Consider the following 21,708-nt stretch of genomic DNA (forward strand, 5'->3'; position numbering starts at 1 on the left):
TTTTTAATTAGTTATAATATCTTTCATTTACAATTTAAAAGTAATTTTTTTTTTCATTTTAATTTTTTGCAATCAAATCAAACTTGAGAAATTGTATAATCATATTAGTTTGGAGAATAAATATACCAATTATTTCATACTTGAGAATTTTTTTTTTTTAGAATTAGCTTAAGATTTTTAAATTTGCACAACAAAATGATATAGGGCTTTTATGGGCCGAGTGAAGTCAGACACAGCGCGAAGCAATGATATTGAGTTATCGACCACGTCATCACGTGCCACCCTTTCCAACCACCCTTTCGTGCTTAGCTGTCCACTCTCCCTCTCACCCCACTTGTCTTCTTCTTCTCTCTTCTCTCCTTCAATTTCAGATTTTCTTCTTCCTTTTCCATCTTCCGTATTTTATCTTCCTTCTCATGCCTTAACCCCTGATCTTTTTTTTCTTCTCTCTCTTTCTCTTCGATTCCGTCAAAATCCCAGTTCCTAAATCCTCGGTTTTGTGATGCCTACTTGGTGGGTGAGAAAATCCGGCAAGAACAAAGACGATAATCACCTTGTTCAGAGCCAAACTCGTTGTGTTGTCGACAAGAGTAGCAGAAGAATCTCCGTTGATAAAAAAGGCAACGGTGATCCTCCCGTCACTCCTTCTCGCTGTACCCCTCGTTGCAGTCGTGAATTCGCCGGAGCCTCTGGATTCTCCGGCTTCGATTCCGACGAGAAGAAATATCATCCTCTTCCTCGCCCATCGCTCTCTTCTTCAGTTCCTAACGATCACGTAAGCGGATCGGTTTCCGGATCGGCTTCTGTTTCCAGCGTTAGCTCATCTGGATCAGCTGAAGATCAGAGTCAACTCACTAGTTCTAGGTTCGGCTTTTCCCCTCTTTACTGGTTGGAATTTTGCATCTGCTTATAAGATTCCAAGGACCTCGGAGATTACTGAATGTTTGTGAATAGAAATGACTAAGAAAACTTAGGTTTTGCCGTCTGATAATCTCTATTTTTTTTTTTTTTTTGTGGTTTGGTGGCTCTTAACTCATAAACATATTGTAGGGGGCATTGTGATGTGAAATCCAACGCAGTAGCAGCTTCTCCAAAGGCTGGAACTAGACCAACGTCTCCACTGCATAATCGATTGTCTGGTATGAGCTTAGAGTCTTCGACAGGGAGGAATGATGATGGAAGGTCCTCTGAGTACCACCCTTTGCCTCTGCCGCCGGGTTCTCCTACAAGCCCCACTGTCGTGCTGCCGAGTTCTCCTACAAGCCCTTCTGGTGTGCAAGGGTCCTGGATTGGAGGAGGGCCAGAGATGTCTCCTCTGGGGTTTTCCAAGTGGAAGAAAGGGAAGTTTATAGGGAGTGGCACTTTTGGGCGGGTCTATCAAGGGTTCAACAGGTGAGAATTGAATTCTTGTACTGATTCTCTTGGTGAAATTTAATGAGTTGGATTAAGTTTTTGGTGAAATTTAATGAGTTGGATTAAGTTTTAGGTGACAAGACTTAGCTACGGTTCGATTTAGCAAAGCCTCCCACTCGTTTGTATGGTGTAATGTGCGATGCTCTGATAGATATGGGGCGTTTGATGCTGGTTTTTTCTTTAGGTGGAAAGTTTTGTTTGCTTCGCCTGGATACTGGTTTAGGAGAGCTTTTGATATATAGGTCAAAAGCTCTCCTAAACCAGTATCCAGGGATGCTAACTGTGATAGACTTGGGTGTTTTCTATGACTTCTGATACCATAGGTCAATAGCTCACCTGTGTTCCGCTATTGGAGTTACATTGTGGGATTTGTGGACATTTTCGGATGGTTCATGTCTGCAATTACTTGATTAAAATTGAAGGTTTATTTCACCTGCCTACTAGATTAAGGCAATAGAAAGCACAACTTTCTATTATGCTAGCTCCATTTACAGATACTGCGTTATAACTTTGTAGCATCCTCCTCTTTCAATTTGGTATAATTTTTTCATTAATCTTACAGTGAAAAAGGAAAAATTTGTGCTATTAAAGAGGTCAAGGTCATTTCAGACGACAAAAACTCAAAAGAATGTCTGAAGCAACTAAATCAGGTTTATCTAGATCGCCTTCTCGTTTGTAAATGTCAAGACCTGATTCCTTTCAGCTCTTACTTAAAACGATATCGATCACTCTAGTATTTGTCACACCTCTAACCAGGCTATTTGATTTACAGGAGATAAATGTGCTGAGCCAGCTTTGTCATCCAAATATTGTTCAGTATTACGGAAGTGAATTGGTATGTGTCAATATCTGTGAGCTTCAGGAAAAGAAGAGATCATAAATGCTTGTTGAGTTTGGGCAGTGTAATATTGTTATAAGGAAACCATATTGAAGCCTCTCTGGCCATGTGTCTGGATATTTGTTATGGTTGTAGAGTGAAGAAACCTTGTCCGTCTACTTGGAGTATGTGTCAGGTGGCTCAATCCATAAACTACTCACGGAGTATGGTCCTTTCACTGAACCTGTTATCCAAAACTACACGCGGCAGATTCTCGCGGGGCTTGCCTATTTACATGGACGAAATACAGTGCATAGGTAGTTTGGCTGTGATATCTGAAACTACATTATAAAGCTTGAATGCAACTCCATTTGTCTCCTCTTGAAAATTTAATAAAGATTTATGTTAATCCAACAGGGACATCAAAGGAGCAAATATATTAGTGGATCCGGATGGGGAAATCAAGTTGGCAGACTTTGGCATGGCCAAACATGTAAGTATATCGATGTACGTCATCACTTAATATGAATAAGTGTTCTATTACCCTAGAACGTCTTCAAAAGGCAACATAAGATGTCAATTATTGTATCTCCTTGATATTATGCATTTCCTGTAAATTATACTTGCAGAAACTGTAATAGCCATTTCTTTCTGCAACAGGTAACAGCCTATTCTACTATGCTTTCTTTCACTGGGAGTCCTTATTGGATGGCACCCGAGGTAAATCCCGTTTTCTTTATTTTTTTCTCTTTCCTGGAGACGCTTAGGCAAGTGATACATGCTAGGAAGGACATTATGTTCTTGCAGCTGATAGAAAATCACATAATGCTTTCGTTTTCTCTCAGGTTGTGATGCACAAAAATGGCTACACTCTTGCAGTCGATGTGTGGAGTTTGGGTTGTACTATTCTTGAAATGGCAACGGCAAAGCCACCTTGGAGCCAGTTTGAAGGGGTATATGATCCTGAAGACTGGCCATAATCTTTTGTGCACTCTTCTTGTTATTATTCTAAAATTTTCTCTAAAACCCAAGTTGTCTCTTGCGTTATTTTTACCAGGTTGCTGCGATTTTCAAAATCGGGAACAGCAAAGACATGCCAGAAATACCTGATCACCTTTCAAATGATGCGAAGAATTTTATAAGGCTTTGTCTGCAGCGAAATCCGACAGTACGCCCTACAGCTTCTCAGCTTTTAGAACACCCTTTTCTACGTGGGCCATCAACAAGAGTGGCTAATACTAGCATGCCCAAAGATGCGTCCCCACGTTTCTATGATGGAAGCTGCATTCAGGTATATGTATTATGCATATGTTGAGCTGGAGTACTTTGATTTCCTATTAATAATCTAAACTTGAGTTTCCTCTCGAACAGCCTACAAGGGAACCACCCTATTCAGGAAGACATCCCGTCTTTCATACTATAAAGAGCCCGAGGTAAAAAAGGGTTTGTGCCTTAGTCTGTATGATGCTTGGTTGTTTCGTACTAAATCCGTCTCTCATGCTTGCAGTAGAGAAAACGTAAGAGCTATCACATCGTTACCAGTATCTCCATGTTCAAGCCCTTTACGCCAACTTGGGCCGGCATACAAGAGTTGTTTCCTGTCACCTCCTCACCCGTCTTACGCATTTCCTGTGCAAGACAGTGGGTACAACCTAGCGGAGTTTGCTGCAAGCCCTTTTAGATTCAAGAAAGACACAATGATGGAACCATCTAGTTACAGGGCTCAAGCGCCAAATTCTCCTCTGAGATCAAGACTGGTGTAGGAATGGAAGCAAAGATTCAGATCCCGAGTGAGCCGCATCCCGTAAACTAAAGATTAAGGACGCATGTATAAACACAGTGTCTCCCCTGGTTTTGGCTTTATCCTTCTCTAGATCCTGGCACCTTAGTTGTTTGTATGGGGGATCTATTTGAAGTGGAGATTTTTGCAACAAGGAGAGAGGTTAAGTGGGGGAAAAAAAAGAAAGAGATGTAAAGAGTAAACATGAAATGAATACAAAGATTACAGAAGTGAGAAGTAAAGATAGTAAGTTGTGTTGTGTTACAAAGATGATATTCAACCATTTGTTCTCTTACAGTGTGAATATTTCTTCTAGAAAAAGTTATGCAGTTTGATTTGTCTTTAGACTGAATTCTTTTAGGCTTATGGATTTTGTTATTTCAATCTTGTGCTCGAGTAGGGTACGTCAAAGAGTCAAAATAGTGAAGCTATAATTTTGAGAGGAGAAAATTAGGTCAAAAGGTCAACGGTATGGTACAAGGCATTGACCCTTATTGCCAGACTTTTATATTCAATTTTGGTGCCAAATTGCGTATTCTCTAACCACGAAATTTGCCTCTTCTTCGAGTGGTATTTATGGTGGTCAAACGGTAGTAGTACAAATAAAAATTTAAGACTTGCCGTGGTGTTGAGTCGTTTGCGGTGTGAAATCGGGGATCCTTGGATCTATCCTCATAATTTCAATTATTCACCTATGTCATTTGTTTTTCAAGCGATTTCGAAGAAATGCATAAAAAGACTTTCTGGTTTAGTGTATGGACTTTGGGAATTTATTTATTATTTGTAATTTTTTTGTTTGAAATTATTCATGATTTATGTTAATTCTTTTAAGTTAATAAATTTACTTTTTGGAGCTTTGGTATTTATTCTTATTTTCAACTCGGTTTTATTTTGTAAACGTTTGGATTCAATCCTTGAGAACAAAGATGCATTTATAAATTTCCAGTGGTTTACTTGCGTTTTCAGTCAATGGACGATAATCTCGTTTTGGTTTAGTAAGAGAAGGTTGTCTTATGACATGTACTGGATGGACTATACATATATTATTTTTTGGAAACTCAGGTTTGATGCTTTTCTGTGTATACATAAGATAATTTATGTTTTCTATAGAGCTAGTATCGTATATTTCGTTTCTCTAATCTCGAAATAGCTAGAGGAACTTGTATAGATAATTTTTGTTTCCAATTTGTAATTTTTGGGAAAACAAATTCCGTTAAAAAGGTTAGAAACTATGATTATGCATGAAAAGGTTTCAAACGTGTTAGATTTGCATGCATTTTGCTTGAAAACAAGTAAAAACAGTTGTTTTATATACGGGAGAGTTGAAGTATTACAAATAAAAATGAGACACATGAAAATCTTGTAAGGGGTTTTTAAAGATTACTAGATTTTACTCTCTGCGTCTGCACGGGAAATTTTTTATTTTTTTTTTCAATTTTTTTTATGATGTAATTTTTGTTTTTTATAAATATAAATTTATTTTTGTATTTAGATAAATTTTATTTTTAAATTTGATTTTTTCTAATAAATTTGACCACGATTATAAAAATATAATTTAAATCCGCCCATTCAATTAATCTAAAAAAGATTATGAATATAAAAACAAAATTTTACCTCATCCGTTCATATTACCATATAATATATATTTTTCTAATTTTAATTATTTTAATTTTTAAAATGATTGATTATGAAAAAAATATATAATAATATATCGGTTATCATCTTTATCATTATGAGAATCATATTTAAATTTGGAAATAGAAAATAAATTTATATCATATTTTATTATTTTTATAAAAATAATAACAACTGATTTTGTAATTTAATAATTAATCTTAACTATATTTAAGAAAATCTAAACTAACTGAATTCAATTTTCAAAAATTTCAGAATTAATTTGAAAGATAAAATTCAAAATATATTGTTTTATTAATTTTTAAAAATAAATAAAACAAATAAATAAAATTAAAATTTTTCTTTGACAACAGAAATAGTAGTTATCCAAAAACAGAAAAGTAGATTACTAATGAAATTCTGTTTGGACAGAAAAAGTGTTTCATTTTAATAGTAAAGATTTTAACTCGTCCATTCGATTAATCTGAAAAGACCATGAATATAAAAACATAATTCTATCCCGTATATTCATATTACCATATAATATAAATATTTTTTAATTCTAAATATTTAAACTTTTAAACTAATTGATTATATAAAAAAATATAAAAATATATTTTTTATCATTTTTATTCTTATGAGAATATTATTTAAATTTAATATTTTAATATATCATAAATTAATATCCTATTTGCTATTTTTATAAAAATAATAACAACATAGAAGAGGACAATTCATGTTCGATGATAGAATGACATCAGATGAAGACTTTCAACAAATGGTATCTCGAGAATGGAATAGTGTGTCATCACAAAATGCTACTTTGTTGGACCGAATAGTTAAGGTTCATCGCCAGATTTCTCGGTGGAAGCAGAGACATAAATCAAATGCAAAAGAAAAGATAGATATTCTCCGTTATAAGTTGGACAAAGCAGCTTCATCACCTAATGTTCCACAGTCTGAACGAGACAACCTCAAAGCCCAGTTGAACAAAGCTTATGTTGACGAGGAAATCTACTGGAAAAGGAAGAGTCGAAATAAATGGTTACAAGTGGGGAACAGAAACACAAGATTCTACCATCAAGTGACCAAGACGCGGAGAGTTAAGAACAGAATTCTGTCAATACAAGACTCACAAGGTATTATTCAAAGAGGGGATGATAACATTGCAGCAACTGCAGAGAGATACTTCACGGAGCTATTCAGTACACAGGAGAATTCGCAGAATGCTATAGATGAGGTCTTTGTCAACTTTGAAAGCAGAGTCACAAGAGATATGAACAATGATCTTATAAGAGAAGTATCACTTGAGGAGATCAGGAAAGCCGTTTTTTCTATTGGAGCACAGAAAACCCCAGGACCTGATGGTTTCTCTGGATCTTTTTATCTAAGCTTTTGGAATGAAATATCACCGGCATTATAATTGGAAGTGAAAGCTTTCTTTGAGGAGGGCAGAATGGATCAAAGGCACAACCACACAAACCTGTGTCTAATACCCAAAACAACAACACCAACAACGATGGCAGACTTTCGTCCAATTGCGTTGTGTAATGTTAACTATAAAATCATTTCCAAAATCCTGGTGAATCGGCTTAAACAACATCTATCAGCTCTCGTCTCAGGAAATCAAGCTGCTTTCATTCCAGGAAGAATGATCACGGATAATGTGATAATAGCTCATGAGGTATTCCATGCATTAAAGGTCAGAAGAAGACAGTCAAAGTCTTATATGGCACTTACAGATATGACGAAAGCATATGACCGTCTAGAGTGGGGTTTTTTGGAAGAAACTATGAGAAGATTTGGGTTTGATGGTAAATGGATACATTGGATCATGACTTGTGTCAAATCTGTGAGCTTTTCAGTTCAGATTAATGGTTCACCGAGGGGATTTATACAGCCACAAAGAGGTCTAAGACAAGGGGATCCTTTATCCCCTTATCTCTTTATTCTCTATGCAGAAATACTCTCTCATCTGATGACTCAAGCAGCAAACACTAGGAAGATTCAAGGGATTAAAGTCAGTACCCAAAGTCCAGCTGTGAATCACCTTCTTTTTGCAGATGATTCATTATTTTTCTCACTTGCTAATCCACAGTCTGGAAGAGCAATTAAAAAGGTTTTGAATCTCTATGAAAAGGTTTCGGGTCAAGCTGTAAATCTGAGAAAGTCAGCAATAATGTTCGGCAGCAGAGTACAGGATCGAACTAAAACACAAATGAGAAGAATATTGGGGATCCACAATGATGGTGGAGGAGGGAAGTATTTGGGTATGCCTGAGCAATTTGGGAAGAAGAAGGCAGAAATGTTCCAATATCTATTAGAAAAGGTCAATGAAAGAACTCAAGGTTGGAACAAGCAGTTCCTTTCACAAGGAGGGAAGGAGGTCCTATTGAAATCTGTAGCTACATCAATGCCAGTCTATGCAATGAATGTTTTCAAGCTCCCTAAGGGCCTCTGCAATGACATAAACAGGATTCTTGCAAGATTTTGGTGGGGAAATGGTCATGAAAGAAGCGGAATGCACTGGTATAGTTGGGAACGAATGGGTTTACCAAAAAAAGAAGGAGGGTTAGGCTTCAGGGATATAAAGCAATTCAACCTTGCTTTACTCGGGAAACAAGCATGGTACTACAAAATCCAAATTGTCTTATGGCCAGAATAATGAAAAGCAGATATTTTAAAGACACGAACATCCTCATTGCTGGAGAATGCAGGAAAAGTTCATATATATGGAAATCAATTCTCCAAGGAAGGGATTTATTGAGGAAAGGAATGAGATTTATCATTGGGGATGGAACTGCAGTTAGCTTTTGGTGTGCCCTATGGTTACCTTTAGATCCTCCACGACCTCCAAGACTGATAGAGGAGAATGTCAATATATGTCTAGTGAAAGATCTGTTTGCTGAACAGTCAGGGTGGAATGAAAGAGAAATACGAAGACTAGTTGTGGAAGAGGATGCAGAGATTATTCTGTCTTTACGGGTAAACTCAAGATCAGAAAAAGATTTATTAGGTTGGCACTACAATAAAACTGGTCTCTACACAGTTAAGTCTGGTTACTGGTTGGCAGCTCATACCCATCAAAGGCTACTTCATCCCCCTTCTGGTAATGCTAATCTGAAGCAACTAATCTGGAAGCTCAAAATCGCCCCAAAGATAAAGCACATCTTGTGGAGAGTGGTCTCAAGTGCAATCCCAACCGGAAAAAATCTCAAAACGAGACATGTGACAAGAAATGCTCTTTGTCCACGGTGCCTTCTTTCAGAAGAAACAACCAATCACCTTTTCTTTGAATGCACTTATGCCCAACAAATATGGAGAGCTTCAGGTTTTTCAAACCCAAATGTCATCAATATGGGATTAAATGTTGAGGCTAAGCTGGAAGCTATACTTAGGAGGAGTACATTACTGCCACACAGAGTACATCAATATGCCTTGTGGATATTTTGGCGTATCTGGAAGAGCCGCAATACACTTTTATTTCAACGTAAACAAATCCCTTGGTTGACAACACTGAAATTAGCGGAAAGTGATGCAAAAGAATGGTTAGATGTCCACCAGCTCATTGATAGATATAATCAGCCAGACTCTCATCAAAATCCAATTGCGATTGCAAGACATCATCGATGGCTTCGACCAAAAGAAGGATGGCTAAAATGCAACTATGATGGATCGTACATCAAGAAGAGAAATTATGCGAAGGCGGGATGGATTCTAAGAGATGAAAATGGAGTTTTCAAAGGAGCAGGTCAAGCAGAAAGCAATGCAGCACAAACGCCACTAGAGAGTGAATCCCAAGCATTACTGATGGCTATGCAATACTGTTGGTCTAGAGGTTATAGGAAAATCATTTTTGAAGGAGATTGCAGAAACCTGGTAAACCTGATCAACAAAGAAGCCCTCAACTTTGGAAGTCACAACTGGATCAGAGAAATCTGGAAGTGGAAAGAAAAGTTTGAAAACACAGAATTTGTTTGGACAAACCGGGAAAATAATCAAACAGCAGATACACTTGGGAAGGCAGCTTTACCAGTTAATACCAATTATATTTCTTATCATTATATTCCACATGTAATATCTGATGTTTTACATTCAGACTATGTAAGTTTAATTTAATAAAATAGACGTTAAAAAAAAACAACTGATTTTTGTAATTTTGATAATTAATCTAATCATATCTAAAAAATTTAAACTGAGTTAAATTTTGAATTTCTCAGAATTATTTTTAAAGATAAAATTCAAATATATTATTTTATTAAGTTTTAGAAATTAAAAATAAATAAATCAAATCAAAATATTTATTTGGTAACATAAATATGAATTATCCAAAAACATAATAGTATAAAACTAAGTAAAACCTAGTAAGACACAATAATATAAATGTATGTTGCTCAAGTCAGTACTTTTTACAATAAGACTTTTTTTTAATTAAATTTAAAATTTATCAAAGAAAAAGACTTTTTTACAACTAATGCATTATATCAGATCTATTAATTATAAAGATTTACAAAATTTCAACCCTTGCTTCGAATCAAATTTTGTATCACCACATGATCATATCGAGAGTAGGTGATATGATCATGGACCGAGAACAGGAACCACGGGTCTAAGAGTTTGAACCGTGGGTCGAGGAACATGAACCTTGGGTCGAAGAAGAGGTTCCAGATACAGTCCTGATCGTACCAGACGGCCCAATGACCCGGTCACGTACCAGAAAGCTTGCGGGGGCCATCCAGAAGCTGCTTACCGAGCTGAGGAACCAAGGAACAGAACCAGCAGTCTGCCCCAAGACCGTACTACATACCAAAGTACTTACTAATTCGGTCATGTATGGTTCCTTAATACTCTTTTTCCTTATACCCGGGTTTGTCCCAATGAGTTTACCGGATGAGATTTTAACGAGGTTAAAGGCCGTACCATCCTTACGACCGTGGTTCAGTCTGTGCTTGGTTCGTGGATCAGGAGTTCAAGAGTCAAGTTCGGTCGAGTATGCGAAGAGACATTCAAAGGCAGCCGAATAGTTTTTCAAACTCTTTTATTGTTTTTTTTACTTTATTTATTGTTTTTATCATTTCCTAAACATAATCGATGGTCTGCCTATGCTTCTATATAATATCGTTGTACTTGTCATTTTTGCGGACACATCTTTTTATCAAATATTTTTGAGTTTTTCTCTTTTGTTCTTTCAGAACTTTATCGATTTCTTGGTGGTTAGCCATTATATCACTACGGTTTATCAAACTCTTTTCACCGAGTTTGATGCAGCCTTCACTTACAATTGATTGGGGTTTATCATAGTAGTAATTGGGGTTTAGGGATTTTTGGGAAACATTCTTTCTCACGCCTTAACATCCATTACCGCGATCTCTCTTTTCTTTTGTTTCCACCCCCTTGTTTTATTCTTTTCTTTGCGATTGGGCGTAAGGATTTTGGGGACTTGTCTCATGCCTTAGCATCATTCACATCGGATCGATCTAAAGTCAAGGACTATCAACCTCCACCGGATCAAGTATGTGGCAATCTTTGGGAGTTCATATCAAATGGTATCAGAGCTACACACTTGAAATCTCGGTAGTATCTATCCATTTTGTCTCTTTAAATTCCACATTTTCTTATTCTTTCTTTTATTAAAAAAAGAAGATCTGATCGATTCAAAAAAAAAAAAATCTGTTGAAAATCAAAATTCTTTTCTATCTATCTGATCTCTTTCTATTCCTCAAATCGCTTGATAATCTGTTTGGTTGAAGGCTTAAATCGAGTTTTGATTTAGGTTTTTCAGAACCGAGAAGAGGCTCTAGTGTATGTGTGAGAATATTAAGAAGGCTGAAAGAAACACCGGGAGAAATACTGTGAGTTGTTTACTAACGTGTTTGCTATTTTTGCGAGGTACCTGTATGTCTTCTGACCATACCGGAGACGAATATTCATACTACACAGAACGTGACGGAAACCATATCTGGTGGGTCAATCCTAAGAATACCATGAACGCTAAACTGACACAGTTAAGCTTTTGGATTCCAGAACCTTACGGAGAGGAAGAAGATGGACCTGGCGACAACAGAGTTCCATGGTTATGCCGTGGACTGGTGGAACCAGATTGTCATTAACCGGAGACGCAACGGGGACTGACCTGTTGAAACTTGGGACGGATGTCAGCGTTCATGAGATGACGGTTCATTCCGAGCCATTGCCAACGCGAGCTAAATACTAAGCTCTGGAGATTGGTCCAGGGGACCAAAAACATAGAAGACTACTACCAAGAAATAGAGCGGCTCATGCTTAAGGCCAACGTAGATGAACCAGAGGACGCGAGGATGGCATGGTTCTTGAGTGGGATGAACCATGATGTGCATGATCGAATAGAGTTGGAGAATTACCGCAATTTAGCCGAGATGTACCAAAAAGCCACATTTGAAGGGATTAAGCCGAGAATTACCGTACTGGTAGAGCAACAATTGAAGCGAAAGAGCTCAGCCCGATTTTGTACCAGTTCCCGGTCTAACGATTGATCCAACTATTCATCCCGGACTGATCCGAAATCTAACCCCGACTACAAGCCGAGTTCGTCAGCGGCCGACCAAAGGGTAAGACCGAGGCTACATCGGCAGGGAACAGGGATATCGAATGTTTCAAGTGTAGGGGCAAGGGGCACTACGCTAACAAATGCCCAAATCAGAGAGCTATGTTACTTTTAGATTCCAGTGAGATTATTACCGAAGACGAGGAGGATACAGGTCCAGTGTTCGATGGAGATGCCGAGGAGGAGCACGCCACAGAGGGGGAACTTCTAGTAGCCCGGAGGGTACTTGTGTCTCAGGAGTTGGTCCGAAAGGAGGATCAGAGAGAAAATCTCTTCCACACGCGATGTAAAGTTTTTGGTAAGGTCTGCAGCCTTGTAATAGATGGTGGGAGCTGCACGAACGTTGTGATTCAAACCATGGTGGAGAATCTTGGTTTGGAGACCAAGAAGCATCCGCAGCCGTATAGCCTAAGGTGGCCTGACAACCAAAGGCAACTCAAGGTGACCAAACAGGTGATGGTGCCATTTGCTATAGGTCGGTTCGAGGACGAAGTTTTATGCGACGTTTTACCGATGGAGGCAGGACACATCTTGTTAGGAAGACTATGGCAATACGACCGAAAGGTGATCCATGGCGGCATTACCAATAAACAATCGTTTGAACACAATGGCCGGAAGGTGACCTTGGCGCCCTTGTCACCTCACGAGGTGTATTTAGACAAGATTGAACTTGAGAAAAGTAGGAAAGGTAAGAACATTCTGAGCGACCCTCTAAACACTTTACCTATAAAAAACGAGAGTGAGAGTTTGAGAAAAACCTCAGAAATAGGCTTGGTGAGCACATCCGTGAGGAATGAAATTTCTTTTGTGAGGCCGAGTGAGATTAAACACGCAATGTTCACCAGATGACCCTTTATCTTGCTAATGTTAAGAAATACCTTGGCTATCTCTCCTAACTGATAACACCGGATTTTGACCATTTTTACGGATCATTTTAATATATTTTACGGGTGTTTTTACTCCATTTTCAAAGGTTTTCAAAGGATTTCTATGTTTCCGGATTTTAAAAGACTTTTCAGGTAATTTGGGATAAAAAGACACAAAATGGAACAAAAAGACTCTTTTGGATAAATGCAGACTGTCAGAACTCTCATGGAGAGACGAAGACCTTCTCACCGTCTGATCACCCTCAAAATTGGACAACTTATAGAAGAATCAACCAGCTTTCAAATGCACTTGGTTTGGAGACATTCCAACGGTTGGATCTCAAGATATTTCATTAGCCCCGGAGCCATTCGAAGTCGGTCAGCAACTCACCCGACCGTGGGAAACAAGCTATTTGCAGAAGCTTCCCGACCGCGGCCAACAAGCCAATTGCCGCGGTCACAACACTTCCGACCGCGGCAATCAATCTCCGAATTAAAGCCCATGTATCTGAAGCCCAAAGTCATTCTCAGCCTCAATTCCGGAACCCTAGAGACCACGGAGTATTGGAGACTATAAATACATGTCATTTAGGTCGGTTTTAGGGAGAACCCTTCATACTTTACAGAAACCCTTTTCCTTTAGCCGTTTTTATGAGATTTTTGTAGAAGATTGTTCAAGTCCGAGTTCTTCAATAGAGAAGTTTTCTTTATCTCTTTTCTTTACTGTTTTTCATTACTTTTATTAAAACCAATGATGATGTCGAACTCAGCCATGTCTGAGTAGATCTCGAGTTGGGCTTAGGGTTCCCGAAAGGGGCTCTCATAATCGATTAAGACATCTAGGTTTATAGATCTGGGATTTCGACCTGTTCTCTGTTTATTCTTGTTCTTATTGCATGTATGCTTGATTGATCACCTAGTATCTGATCTAGATAGTTAGTGTTGTGAAAGTTTTCATTAAATATCAGCCCTAGAATGAAACAGGCGATTTTTCTGTAGGAGTGGAAACCTACCTGCGGCAAGATCGTGAGTATTGACGAGTCTTGTGCAGCTCTTGCGTTCTCTCCCTTCTAGGGCCAGAGTGGAAACCTACTGGTCAGGGTTGCGAGAAACAGTTGGTTATGATCACGACAGTGACGTAGTCATACCGCCGTACTCTAGCTCTAGAACCCATATATCGATATCCGTCAATCCCAATCTATTTACCCTAGTGTTAAAACCGATTATGATCCCTTAGAGTTCCCAAAAGCTCAGCGTTTTTAGCCATAGTTTACAATTCCATCGATTTTTACTTGCTTTCTTAGACCTGCATTTCAATTTCCGTAGTTCATTATTTACTTGCTTTATTTACTTTTCATGCGATATCTTACTTGCCTTATTAGTCTTTCATTCGATATTTGCCTATTCTAATTGCATTCCATTCAATTTTCTTACCTGCTTTTTAGGATAGATTTATTTTCTTTCTTTTGTTTTAGTTTAATTCGCAAGAAAAACAACCAACCTTTAAAACCAATTTAGTCTAGACATAAACTTAAAAACCGTAGAAGAATACTAGGCACACAAATCTCTGTGGATTCGATCCCTAAATACTGCAACTGATTAGCTGTGCACTTGCGGCTTTCATTTGTTTTGTTAAGGGTAAAACTTGTTCCCTCACGCAGTTGACACACCAACACCATCACTAACCATGTGCCGGATCTTCCGAGCAATATCTCTTTTGTTTTTCAAGAATATGCTGATGTCTTTCCGGAAGACAACCCATGAAGCCTACCGCCAATCCGAGGGATTAAGCACCAGATTGACTTCGTACCTGGGGTGTCTCTTCCAAACCGACCTGCTTACCGAACCAATCCGGTGGAGACTAAGGAACTACAACGCCAAGTGGATGAGTTAATGGAGAAGGGATACATTAGGGACAACATGAGCCCATGTGCTGTACCCAAGAAGGACGGATCATGGAGGATGTGTGTGGACTGTCGAGCGATCAACAACTTCACGGTAAAGTATCACCACCCTATTCCACGTCTAGACGACATGTTAGATGAGCTCCATGGGTCTAGTGTCTTTTCCAAAGTAGATTTAAAAAGTGGGTATCACCAGATAAGAATGAAAGAAGGTGATTAGTGGAAGACCGCCTTTAAAACAAAACACGGTTCGTATGAATGGTTGGTCATGCCTTTCGGCCTTATTAACACGCCTAGTACCTAATAGAATTCGTTTCGGCCGGTTCCCCGAGATTAAAATTTGTCGGGATATCATTGTCCTGTTTGTAGGTACGAGATGCCTGTTGATGGAGATGAGGTTAGGAAGAAGAGTAATGATGGCAGAGTGATTTGGGTTAGGCTTAGTTTCATGCAATTGATGAACCATGTTCTTAGGGCTTACATAGGTGTCTTTGTAGTTGTTTACTTCGATGACATCCTTATTTATAGCAAGAACTTAGATGAACATGTGGGACATTTGAAAAAGGTGCTAGAGATACATATGAAGGAATGTTTGTTTGGCAACTTTAAAAAGTGTTCATTTTGTACAGATAACGTGGTCTTCCTAGGTTTTGTTGTCAGTTCACAGGGTATATAGGTGGACGAGGAAAAGATAAAGGCCATCCAGGATTGGCCAAGTCCAAAGACAGTTGGGGAAGTCCGTAGTTTTCACGGTCTTGCAGGGTTTTACCGACGATTTGTCTGCGACTTCAGCACCATCACTGCACCGTTGACTGAGATCATCAAGAAGGATGTCATGTTCAAGTGGGAACAAGCTCAGGAGGACGTGTTCTAGGCTCTCAAACACAGGCTAACTCATGCACCCCTTCTTTTCTTGCCTAACTTTCTTAAAACGTTTGAGATCGAGTGTGATGCATCAGGTGTGGGGATCGGAGCCGTTCTTATGCAGGAAAAACGTCCCATAGCCTACTTCAGCGAAAAACTTGGAGGCGCAACCTTGAATTACCCGACCTATGACAAGTAGTTGTACGCACTGGTTCGGACCTTAAAAACATGGCAGCATTACCTTTGGTCTAAGGAGTTTGTGATCTATACAGACCACCAATCGCTGAAGCATCTCAAAGGGCAGCAGAAACTGAAAAAACGGCATGCTAGATGGATCAAATTTATTGAGACCTTCCCGTACATGATTCAGTACAAGCAAGGAAAAGAAAACGTGGTGGCCGACGCCTTGTCCTGACGCTATGGCTTGATCTCGACCTTAGACGCCAAGATCGTCGGATTTGAGCTGATTAAGGAGGCTTACACAACCGATCCAGATTTCCAGGAAGCTTACCGAGCTAGTTTAAAATTTTCCTTTGGCAAATATTTCCAAAGCGATGGGTACTTGTTTTACGATAGACGATTATGCATACCTAACCTGTCCTTGCAAGATATGCTTGTCAGGAAGGCTCATGGCGGAGGCTTGATGGGTCATTTTAGAGTGGCTAAAACCTTGAGTGTGGTCCAAGACCATTTCTGGCTGCACATGAAACGTGACGTTGAGCGGATCTGTGGCCGATGTACCGTGTGTAAGATGGCCAAGTCTAGAAGCCAAGGTCCAGGTATGTATACTCCTTTGCCGATCCTGAGTGAACCTTGGACTGATATATCAATGGAGTTTGTCTTAGGTCTGCCTAGGACCAGACGAGGTAGAGATTCGGTTTTTGTAGTCGTTGATAGATTTTCCAAAAAGGCTCACTTTATCCTGTGTCACAAAACCGATGATGCTTCAAATGTGGCCAACTTGTTCTTTAGGGAGATAATTTGTTTGCATGGGGTCCCTAGGACTATTGTTTTGAATAGAGATACCAAATTTTTTAGCTATATTTGGGAAACTATTTGGGCTAAGCTAGGAACTAAATTGTGTTTCTCTACCACATGTCACCCACAAACCGACGGTCATAACAAAATTGTGAACAGAACTTTGTCAGTTCTCTTAAGATCGGTCATTAAAAAGAACCTTCGAACTTCTGATGATTGCTTGCCTCATGTAGAATTTACTTATAACCATGTTGTGCATTCTACTACTTTTTTTAACCTTTTCAACTTGTTTATGGCTTAATCCTCTTACACCTTTGGATCTAACCCCATTATCTTTGTGTGAACGTGTGAGCATGAATAGGAAAAAGAAAGCAGAGCTGGTGAAACAGATGCATGAAAAGGCTAAGCAAAACATTGAAAAAAGACAGAATAATTCCGGAAGCACGCAAACAAAGGCCACAGAAAAAAGGTGTTCGAACCTGGCGATCTAGTGTGGATCTACCTCCGAAAAGACCGATTCCCAGAAGAAAAGAAGTCCAAGCTATTGCCGAGGGTGGACGGACCATTTACTGAGCTGGAACGGATCAATGACAATGCCTACAAAATCGACCTCCAAAGTAAGTACTCAGTCAGTTCTAGTTTTAATATTGCTGATATTATTTCTTTTCTCCCAAATGGACTAGACTTGAGGACAAGTCCTTTTCAAGAGGGGGGGGGGATGATATGATCATAGACCGAGATCATGACCGAGAACAGGAACCGCGGGTCAAAGAGCTTGAACTGCGGGTCGAGGAACATGAACCGCAGGTCAAAAAGAGGTTCCAGATACGGCTCTGATCATACCAGACAGCCCAATGAGCCGGTCACGTACCAGGAAGCTTGTGGGGGCCGTTCGGAAGCTGCTTATCGAGCTGAGGAACCAAGGATTGAACCAAGGAAAGGAACCAACAGCCTGCCCCAAGACCGTACGTACGTACCAAAGTACTTACTAATTCAGTCAGGTATGGTTCTTTAATACTCTTTTTCCTTACACCCGGGTTTGTCTCGATGGGTTTACCGGGTGGGGTTCTAACAAGGTTAAAGGCCGTACCATACTTATGACCGTGGTTTTGTCTGTGCTTGATTCATGGGTCGGGAGTTCAAGAGTCAAGTTCGGCCGAGTATGTGAAGAGATATCCAAAGGCAGCCGAATAGTTTTTCAACCTCTTTTATTGTTTTTTTTTACTTTATTTATTGTTTTTATCATTTCATAAGCATGACCGATGGCCTGCCTATGCTTCTATATAAACTCGTTGTACTTGTCATTTTTGCGGACACATATTTTAATCAAATATTTTCGAGTTTCTCTCTTTTGTTCTTTCAGAACTTTATCGATTTCTTGGTGGTTAGCCATTAGAACTACGGTTTATCAAACTCTTTTCCCTGAGTTTGATGCAGTCTTCACTTACAAACGATTGGGGTTTATCGTAGTAGTAATTGGGGTTTAGGGATTTTTGGGAAACATTCTTTCTCACACCTTAACATCCATTGCCGCGATCTCTCTTTTCTTTTGTTTCCACCCCCTTGTTTTATTCTTTTCTTTGCAATTGGCCCTAAGGATTTTTGAGACTTGTCTTACGTCTTAGCATCTTTCACATCGAATCGATCTAAAGTCAAGAACTATCAACCTCTACTGGATCAAGTATGTGACAATCTTTGAAAGTTCATATCAGTAAGCAATTGTGGACTTGCTTGTCGTTGAACTTTATGATTGTGGCTGCAGGAGTATAGGAGGCTCTCCAGAAATAAGACCTTGTTCGAAACACAAAAAGAAAAGGAACAGAAAAAAGAAAGCAAGGTATTATGACTCGGTCAAAAAGGAAGAAATGTGTCTTCACACAGAGATTATTATATTGACACATATCAATAGTAACTTTCCTCTATTACGATAAAGATTTCTAGTCTGTAACAGACTGTAAGGTAGGTTCAACAAAACAAAACAGACTGTAAGTTATATATGTGAGTAAAATCACGTACATAGAACCATAAGATTTAAAATGATGGTGTATGTGAATTAATTACTTATGTGATTACAATAAGGGTGAATAGTTACAATAATCTTAAAATGTGCATTTTTTACCAGATTGTGTCATATCTTTCAAAATTATTAGACTAACTTAGCGTATCAATATTAATCTTTTATTCTTTGTTGGTAAAACGTAATTACAAGACTGTTATTACTATCACTACAAGAAAACAATCATTTTCCAACGGTCCATTACGACGGTTTTCAAATCGTCGCAAAATTACAACATTTTACGACGATTTTACGACGATCTTACGTCTAATTTTAAAACCGTCGTAAAACCGTCGTATAAAAAAATCGTCGTAAACTCGACGTACAATTTACGACGACTTACGACGATTATACATCGATAACGAGAGATTTGCTAGTAAATGTAAAATCGTCGTAAATTCGATGCAAAATTACGACGAATATACGACGACTTCATTTCAATGTACATATTACGACGATTTTACGTCGAAAAAGAAGTTAGGTGAAAAACATTTAAAACATGTTTACCTAACAATTGTAGATGAAAGATTTTATCGCAAAATCGTCGTAAACTCGTCGTAATATTATTGTTGAATGTAAAACCGTCGTAAAAAGTCGTCGTAAAAGCGTTGTAAAGCCCGAAATTTTCCTATAAATAGATCTTCATTCCTTCATTCAATCACAACACATCATCATTCAAACATAAGAGCATCTTCATCTTGGAGACCCATTGTAGGTCTCTTAAATTTTAGTATAGTGTTGTAAATCCTTATATATTGGGTTGTCCATTGCTGGAAACCCGAATTAAGAGTTATATTATTTTGAAAAAAAAGAAGTAATTAATAATATTATAAGGTTAATTTACTCCATTCACGTGGCTAGACGTGACACAAGAGACTACCTCCTTTATTGTCTAATCAATAAAAAGAGATAGTATTTTGAGTTTATTTTCAAGATGTCTATATACGAGCTAAGAAGTTGGATGTATATGCGTAAAGATTCAGATGGGGCGTTGACAGAAGAGTTCAAGAACGGGTTAGAAATATTTATGTATCAGGCTACAAATATGGAGAGAACGAAAGATAGTGGGAAGATGTTTTGTCCTTGTTTGAAATGCAAGAATACGAGGTATACACTAACCAAAACCGTGTGGACGCATTTATTAAATAGAGGGTTTATGCCGCAATATTTTGTTTGGTATCTACATGGAGAATGATATGGCAGTAATACTCATGGGAATGCTGGTAGTAGTAGTAATTATCAAAGTCATGTTGATATTGATGAATCGAATTATGGTCATCAGCCTAATCAGTATCAATATGACCAAAGTGTAGATCATGATAGGATGCACGAAATGGTGACTGATGCATTTCATGAAACGCATACGGGTAATGCTGTTGAGGAATCTAATGTAGATGCCAAACGATTTTATGATTTGTTAGACAATGCTAATCAGCCAATCTACGAAGGATGTAGAGAAGACTTGTCTAAATTATCGTTGGCAGCTAGGATGATGTCAATTAAAACAGATCATAACCTGGCTGAGGTTTGCATGGATGATTGGGCTGATCTTCTGAAGGAGTATCTATCGGAGGATAACTTGGCAGCGGGAACATACTATGAAATTCAGAAGTTGATTTTTAGTCTTGGTCTACCTTCTGAGATGATAGATGTATGTGTTGACAATTATATGATTTTTTGGAAAGATGATGATCAGCTGGAGGAATGTCGATTTTGCCAAAAACCAAGATACAGGCCGCAAACTGGTGAGCGTAAAAGGATACCGTACCAACGTATGTGGTATCTCCTTATAACTGATAGGCTAAAACGGCTTTATCAATCTGAAAGGACAGCTGCATCAATGAGATGGCATGCGGAACATACACAAGTAGATGGAGAAGTTGTTCATCCATCAGATGCAAAGGCATGGAAACACTTTAATATGGTATACCCAGATTTTGCTAAGTTCAAACGGAATGTCTATCTTGGTCTGTGTACTGATGGTTTTAGTCCATTTGGTATGTCTAGTAGACAATATTCATTATGGCCAGTAATCCTAACTCCTTATAACCTTCCTCCAGATTTGTGCATGCAAAGGGAATTTCTTTTCCTAAGTATTTTGGTTCCAGGTCCAAATCATCCGAAGCGAGCTCTCGATGTATTTCTTCAGCCACTCATACATGAGTTGAACCAGTTATGGTATACTGGCGTTCGTACATATGACTGTTCTACGAGGAAAAATTTTACTATGCGGGCTGTGCTTATGTGGACAATAAGCGATTTCCCCGCTTATGGTATGCTATCAGGATGGACTACACATGGGATGCTATCTTGTCCTTATTGTCTTCATCGAACTGATGCGTTTCAGCTAAAACATGGTAGAAAAACTTGTTGGTTTGATTGTCACCGGAGATTTTTACCGGATAACCATCCATATCGGAGGAACAAGAGGTTATTATGAAGAACAAAAGTGTACATGTCCCTCCACCCGTTAATTTAACAGGAGCTGATATACAGGCGCAAATCGATCATTGGAGGGCAGAAGAAACAGTAACTCGTGGGGGAAACTGGCACACTCCTGCAAATATGCCTGAAGGTTATGGAGTTCATCATAATTGGCACAAGAAAAATATCTTTTGGCAACTACCTTATTGGAAAGATAATCTGCTCAGACACAATCTTGATGTCATGCACATTGAAAAAAACTTTTTTGATAACATCATGCATACAGTTATGAACGTAGCGGGAAGAACAAAAGACAATGGTAAGTCAAGATTGGACTTGCCTGATTTATGCAACAGAAGTGAGTTGCATCTACTGAGAAACGAGAAAGCACCAGTTCCTGTATTTCGGT

General features: G+C 38.6%; 1 protein-coding gene across 1 annotated transcript; it reads left to right on the top strand.

The window, feature by feature from the left end:
• The first annotated feature begins 362 nt into the window (after nt 1–362).
• On the top strand, nt 363–4,355 carry LOC18026063 (mitogen-activated protein kinase kinase kinase 3). The gene is made up of 11 exons (XM_006409616.2): nt 363–864; nt 1,051–1,392; nt 1,976–2,063; nt 2,186–2,248; nt 2,387–2,547; nt 2,648–2,723; nt 2,891–2,950; nt 3,076–3,183; nt 3,288–3,521; nt 3,602–3,663; nt 3,738–4,355. Exons 1-11 carry the CDS (start codon nt 503–505, stop codon nt 3,991–3,993), a joined length of 1,812 nt encoding a protein of 603 aa, XP_006409679.1. The 5' UTR covers nt 363–502; the 3' UTR covers nt 3,994–4,355.
• The last annotated feature ends 17,353 nt before the right edge of the window (nt 4,356–21,708 follow it).

The sequence above is a fragment of the Eutrema salsugineum genome, unplaced genomic scaffold (genome assembly GCF_000478725.1).
Source record: "Eutrema salsugineum unplaced genomic scaffold, Eutsalg1_0 scaffold_11, whole genome shotgun sequence".
NCBI classification, from domain to species: Eukaryota; Viridiplantae; Streptophyta; class Magnoliopsida; order Brassicales; family Brassicaceae; genus Eutrema; species Eutrema salsugineum.

Excerpts from the sequence above, each read along its gene's own strand:
- LOC18026063 (XM_006409616.2), top strand. The coding sequence starts at position 503 with ATGCCTACTTGGTGGGTGAGAAAATCCGGCAAGAACAAAGACGATAAT. Across the intron at positions 1,393-1,975 it reads GTCTATCAAGGGTTCAACAG|TGAAAAAGGAAAAATTTGTG; the intron begins GTGAGAATTGAA and ends TTAATCTTACAG. Across the intron at positions 3,184-3,287 it reads CTTGGAGCCAGTTTGAAGGG|GTTGCTGCGATTTTCAAAAT; the intron begins GTATATGATCCT and ends TATTTTTACCAG.